The sequence below is a fragment of the Lipotes vexillifer genome, unplaced genomic scaffold, assembly GCF_000442215.2.
Source record: "Lipotes vexillifer unplaced genomic scaffold, Lipotes_vexillifer_v1.1 scaffold564, whole genome shotgun sequence".
Lineage (NCBI taxonomy): Eukaryota > Metazoa > Chordata > Mammalia > Artiodactyla > Lipotidae > Lipotes > Lipotes vexillifer.
Window position 1 is genome coordinate 3077176 of NW_006787829.1, and position 7286 is coordinate 3084461.

The following is a 7286-nucleotide window of genomic DNA, read 5'->3' on the forward strand; positions in this document are numbered from 1 at the left end:
AGTAATATCAGTAATATGGACTGAATCGTGTCTCCCCTAAAACCCATATGTTGAAGTCTGCACCCCCCCAACCCCCAGTACCTCAGAATGTGACTATATTTGGAGACAGGGTCTTTAAAAAGGTAATTAAGTTAAAATGAGGGTCATCAGGGTGGGCCTAGTGATGGTATCCTTATAAGAAGAGGAGATGAAAACTCATATATATATAGGATGGATAAACAACAAAGTCCTACTGTACAGCACAGGGAACTATATTCAATATCCTGTAATAGAAAATAATATGAAAAACAATATATTTATATGTATAACTGAATCACTTTGCCATACAGTAGAAATTAACACAACATTGTAAATCAAATATACCTCAATAAAATAAATTAAAAAAAAAAAAAGAAGAGGAGGAAATTTGGACACAGACACACACAGAGAAAAGGTGATGTGAAGACACAGGGAGAAGACCGCCATCTATAAGCCAAGGAGGAAGGCCTCAGCAGAAACCAGCCCTGCTGACACCTGGATCTCAGACTTCTGGCCTCCAGAACGGTGAGAAAATAAATTTCTGTCGCTAAAGCCACTCAGTCTGGGGTACTTAGTTCTGGCAGCCTAAACAAACAAATACAGTTACCACTGGTTTTGCTATTTTCTCTTCCCTCCCCATTACTATATACAGCATTCAAATATGCACATAACGTCTAGATTCCTCTGGATTTTTTTCTGACCTTACTATTTATGTTCTCCTTGGTAGGATATTCTCTCTTTCCCAAGCACTCTCTGATGGACTCACACGTTTTGGAACCAGTTTGAAAGGGGTCTCTCTGTGCATAGGACACGTCTATGAAACTAGGAAGCTTCCGGTCCTGGGTGACTCTAGCTTCCAAGGCCTCTTTTTGATGTGACAAACTTTGCTTCTTTTTCAAGGCACTCAATTCCTTCATGGTCATCTCTAATTTTATTCTGAGTTGTCTTCCTTCCTCCCTGGCGCTGTTCCTTTCAGCTCGAACTTTACTCCACTTTTCTCTCCAGTTGGCCGTGCAGTCTGACCACCATCGCATGGTCTTCTCCATCTGAGCGGCTCTGGCCTTGACCTCCTCCAGTTCCCGCAGGCGAAGTTCTTCACAAATGCCCCAGTCATTGATGTTGCAGGAATGAGCATCGGAATTGTGAGCGGCATGAGATTGCAGCGCATGAAGGGGCAAACAGGAGCTACAGGTGTCCCTACGGGATGAGGCAGGTGCCCCCAGGTCACACGGTGGTTTAACTGATGACTGCTGCATCTGGAAGATTTGTGTTTCTTCAATTAACCGATGAATGGAATCTAAATTCATATTTATCTTTTCAGGCCTAAAAAAAGACAGAGAACATAATTGCATTTGAATTTCCTCTGCAATTATAAGAGCAAGACCGACATTTAAAACAGAAAGTGATAAAAACAATGCATCTTCTCAACATTGTATATTTTTCTTCCCACTGTAAAAATAGAGAGGAATTTATGCATTTGTAATTATCCTCAAAGAAACAGAAATCATTCACATTTAATTTTGCCAAACGAATACAAATAAATATATAAAGGTGCAACTTGGGATAGCACAGGAGGTGATTTTAACAAATCCAATTCTTTTCATGTAATATTTATTGTAACACATATTGTCCATTAACTGCTCGATGGTCCCCTTTTCCCCTGCTAACTAAAGCACAATTTGTTCAGGTGGAAGGCAGAAGCTGTTGATCTCTGGAAGGATAAGCCCCTATTCCAATCCCAGGGGCTAAATCTTGAGAGGTCTAAATCTTCCATGACAACCCCCATTTAATTCACCATTCACTGGTCTTAAAGCAGCATATGACCCGGTTCTGGCTGATGAGATGTGAGGGGAAGTCTGCTAGAAAAGTTTCCCATCTAGAAAAATGTGAAAACATCAAAGTGAGAAACCCTTTTTCCTCTGCTTTCTTCCTGCTTGAACAAAGACATGATTCTGGAAGAAGTTAAGTGTAACAGCCACCCTGTAACGTTAAAAATGGTGCAACAGATGGGTGAAAAGAGCTTGATGTAACAATGGAGCTGCAGCATGAAACAAAGAATCCACACCTCTGGTTTCCTTGCTATGTGAGAATGATTAGCTATATTTATTTAAGCTATGATTGTTGAGTTTTCTGTTACTTGGAGTCAAAATGACATCTAACTGATATATGAATTACTTTCCTACTATGGTTAATATTATGATAAATTCAAAAAATAAAATATGAATAAGACATGGTCTTTATTCTTAAAGATTTTATAGTCCAGTAGATGAGACAAGCACATAAAATTTAAAATACATAATATGCCTATAAAAATACATTTATTTAATCAAATTTTTTTAGCATTGTATTATGTGTCAAATCAATGTTAGCTTCCTAGGATATGTACATGGTACTCTAGGGAGAACTGCTAAAGAAGTTATGAGCTGTTACCTAGAAATTAAGAGGCTTCACAGACAACACTGAACAAAGTCCCAGTAATTTCAAAGCTTTAAAACGGAATTAAAAACAGCTTTCCATATGAGTAGCAAAGACAAATTAATTGGTAAATGCAAACCTTTGTTATCAGTGTGTACACCATTACTTTATTCAATATAGCAACATAACCACATTGAGGATTTAGCAAGTGGAACATTTTCTTTAAAATAAATGCTCAAATCATGCAGGTTAATCTAAAATTAATAAAGTTCTGGGCTTCCCTGGTGGCGCAGTGGTTGAGAGTCCGCCTGCCGATGCAGGGGACACGGGTTCGTGCCCCGGTCCGGGAGGATCCCACATGCCGCGGAGCGGCTGGGCCCCTGAGCCATGGCCGCTGAGCCTGTGCGTCAGGAACCTGTGCTCCGCAACGGGAGAGGCCCATGTACCGCAAAAAAATAATAATAATAAAATTAAATTAAATTAATAAAGTTCTGTGGTTGTATAAGATTACCCATTTTTATTACCAAAGAAGATTTTCTGGTGTAAATAAGCTTAGATAACATTTTGTATTCATGATATTAACTACTCCCTTTTTTTTCATTTCCTCTTATATAGTTAAAGATCATAAACTGTCTTTTTATGAACCATCTATTTAATCAACTGAAGGGGTTTCATGATACCAATTAAGTTACAAAATAAACTTCTATTCACTGAAAACAAGGCTATATAATATTAAATGCATATCACTTGCAGTTGTAGAAAAAAACACATTTTAATAAGTGTTCTGTAGAGATGCCAAACCAATTCACTCCTTATTATAATACTTATTATAATAATATAGATTTGTGGTTGTAATTATTTTTGTTAGCATTAGTATATGCCCAATCATATTTGAATTAGTGCTGACTTGGAGCGACTCTTCTTTTCATTTACCATAACTCAGAGAGCAATGATAATATAACTGACCAAATTTCTTGGACCATTAGTAAACCAAGACCAATATGAAAATAAAAAGAACAAAAGGAACTCTTAATTAGAAGCATACCAAGTATTATATGTATGTCTATTTATATGTATATATTTTTATATTTATGTATATATTTCACTATTTAATGAAATATTTCTTTTGGTAGAAATTCCAAAATGAAGACAGAAAATTTATTTCAGCATATATTAAACTTAAAGTTAACTTTGCCATTTTTCAAAATAAATCAGTATCATAAAATTGTAATGTCTTTTAAAGTGTCTAACTTTTATTTCACTAGTGTTTTGAAGACTCTATAATTAGACTCTGGTACATTGAGATCTTGCCTACCAATTAACTATGTATTTTTTCACATCTGACTAAACAAAATTGAGTTGGGTTTAATTATTTAGTCCTTGAATTTCAATAGTATTTCCTGTTCTAAAGTATTTCTCAAGCAAGTGTAATGGGGATATTTAACCTCATGTGTATTTATTAAAACATTCATTTTCTCTATACGTATGTACCTAATCTTCACATTTTGTTTCAGATGACTATGAAAGTATTTTTCAGTGGTTATAGCACAAAGCCCTTGATATATAGGAAAATCTTTTAATGCTATTGACTCTGGTTTCTTATATTAATTTTTGGATTGTTTTTACCACAAAAAAAAAGGAGTGGGGAGCACAAGGAAACTCTTGGAGGTGAAGGACATATTTATTATCTTGAGCATGGTGATGGTTTCATGGGTGCACACATATGTCCAAGCTCATCAAATTGTGTATATTAAATACATGCAGTATTTTATACCAATTACACCTCAATAAAGCTGTTTTTAAAAAGTTCATACAACCAGGCTACCATGATTACTGCAAGTATTTTTGAATGTAGTATATAGCCATATTAATAAAATTTGATGGGTCTACAATATATAGACTATATTACTAAATGTATTATTTCTTGCCAAAGAGGAGCTTAATGTGTGAGACATTGGGCTCCAGAGTCTATTGGTCCAAGTTCTGACTCTGCCACTTTCTAGGTAGCTGAAAGTAGACAAACCACATAAATTGCCTTTGACTCATATCCTTATGTGTGAAGGAAAACAGAATCATCATGTACCTCACTGAGTTCTTGTGACCATTAAGTGGGAAAATGCCTACAGATTGGCTAGCCAATTCTTCTCAGTGCTCTACAAGTCACTAGTATATCACCTTGGACTATTTAATTTTTTTCAGTATCATTCCTCTCTTTTGTAAGAGAAATGCTGTGCTTAAAAAATAGGGATAGCAACAGATAAATGTGATTTCTAAAAAACAAAGCTCTGAATTTCATGTAATAAGGGTACAATCTCAATTTTTATATCATATTAATATTATTCAGTACTATTATTATCTCCATCCCAGATATGAAGAAAATAGGGCTTAGGGTTCTAATGTAGCCAGCCCAAGTCAGACGCTAAGAAGGAGTCAACCCACAGAAAACAAATTTATGGTTACCAAAGGGGAAAGGGAGGTGGGGGAGGGATAAATTAGGAGTATGGGATTAACAGATACAAACTACTATACATAACACAGATAAGCAACAAAGATTTACTGTATAAAATATCTTATGATAACTTATAATGGAAAATAATCTGAAAAAAAATTATATATATAACTGAATGCTTTTCTGTATACCTAAAACTAACTCAATATTGTAAATCAACTATACTTTATTAAGAAAAAAATTTTTTAAATAAAAGAAAGGATAAAGAAAAAAGAAGGGGTCAATCCAGTTTGGGAATTGAGGAAATTTGAACCCAGGGCCAATGCTTCTCCATATCAAAAATCTCCAGCTTCAAAATACCTATTTCCACTATAGTGAGATCACCTTCTAGATTATTTCATAAATACATTTGACAGAGTCTCACGCTGGATATTTCTACGTTCAGGTACCTCCCATTAAATCAAACTACAAGTAGTCAACTGATCCTGACGTTGCGTTTTGAGTCAATTCAACCTCCTCCTCATTGCTTAAAGGACCTGCAAGGTCTAGGCTTGTCCATTCCTCCATGCTTCCGCCACCCTGGTGTGTCTGGACCTTAGTGATCACCTTAGTGATCTCCTTTGTGCAACCTGATTGCTATGCAGGTGCACTCTTCTGTCTCTCCACACACCCAGCTCCTCCTGGCTTCCCATCCTTCAGGCAGCAGCTGCTGGGACCTATGCTTGACGCTCCTCCGTCCCCTGGAGGCCCTACATCTGAGGCCCTCCCTCTGGCCTCCTCTGGATAGGAACAAATAGACATGGCTTCTGCCATCCCGGGACCTTGCTAACTACCAATAGCAATAAATCAATCTAACACAAATTTTAACTGTCTTTGAAAGAAATAAGCAGTGTGTTGTGATTTAACACATACCTATATACTGAGAGAAGTCTCTCTGAAGTAATGTCTTAAGTGTTATCAGAAGAATGAGGTGGACCAGAAATAAAAGCATTTTTGGCATAAGTTACAATATCAGGGCAGAACAAAATAGGGTCCAAAGAGATTTTTGTTTTATTGTTTATATGTATTGCTTTCCATTAACCTATAGGAAATGAATTTTATATGAAATCCTTCTTAGTTTTTTTCCTAAGACACACAGGACCTCTAATGTATATGCAATAATGTTAATAAAAGCCATAGCAAGGAGAAAATAGATTAATACAGATATAAAACATAATGCTAAGGAATAGTTGCTATAGATATGACACCATACACTGTGATAGAAAGAGAAAAAGAAGGATCAGTTTTTAATATTCAGGAAAGTAAAACATCATATTGTATTTTAAAATGTGGCCTGTCAAACATGCACAAGTGATTAGTATAAAAACATATGCATTTTGTATGGGTCAATGCAGAAAAATACAATATATTTTAGGAATGTTTTGCAAGAGAACACTAAATATTAAACGTGAAGACTGCAGCTGTGATAGTAAGTGAAATAATTACAATGAATGGCCATATGACATCACATCGATATAGGTCAAGCTTTGCCCACAGTATTTTAAAAATATTATATTTTAAAAATCCATACATAGTGGCAAATTATACAGACAGTTATAGTCTACATTTGCTGATGTGAATGTGAGATTCTGGAATCATGTAGAGGCAGGAAATACTTGCACAGAAAAGGCAACTAAACAATATAAAATTTGTGCAAGTTGCCATTTATTTAAAGCTTAGATACTTTATTTTCTAAAAGTAGTATAGTATAAAATAAGCACAAATGCAAAGTTTTGTCGATAAAATGTGTATATTTATGTTTTCCAAGAGTCATTATTGAATTTAAATTGCATTATCTGATCAGATAGAAATTATCTTTATTTTTAAGAACTGGAATTCATGTGATAAGCCCTGTCTTTTTTTAGCCGACTCTTCATTGCTTCCTATCTTTTTAACTTCTTACTATTACCTAGAATTATTGAAGCCATGTATCACTGTTTTAAATTAATGCGATGTCTTTTCTTAAGTCTAGGTTTCCAGGAAAATTATTTGAGAAAAATAACGTTCCTTAGATAATGCTTAATAATAAAAAATTAACCTCATTTCTTATAAAATAAACTATTTCAGAATAATCTCTCCACACAGCATCTTGATGTTATCGCTACATTTCCAGACAATAACAATGTTTTCTATGCTTTTAGAGGCTAAGCGACGAATTGCTACATTAAAATAATAACCTTTTGGGCTTCCCTGGTGACGCAGTGGCTGGGAGTCCGCCTGCAGGTGCAGGGGACGCGGGTTCGTGCCCCGGTCCGGGAGGATCCCGTGTGCCGCGGAGCGGTTGGGCCCGTGGGCCATGGCCGCTGGGCCTGCACGTCCGGAGCCTGTGCTCTGCGACGGGGGAGGCCACGGCAGTGAGAGGCCC

General features: G+C 36.1%; 1 protein-coding gene across 1 annotated transcript in view; it reads right to left on the reverse strand.

Moving 5' to 3' along the window:
* CCDC102B (coiled-coil domain containing 102B) overlaps nucleotides 1-1325 on the reverse strand; it is a 187596-nt gene extending 186271 nt beyond the window's left edge. Inside the window, exon 1 of the mRNA XM_007460867.1 lies at nucleotides 720-1325. Coding sequence (XP_007460929.1) covers nucleotides 720-1325 — 606 coding nt within the window. The remainder of the gene's footprint in view (nucleotides 1-719) is intronic.
* Nucleotides 1326-7286: the final 5961 nt, after the last annotated feature.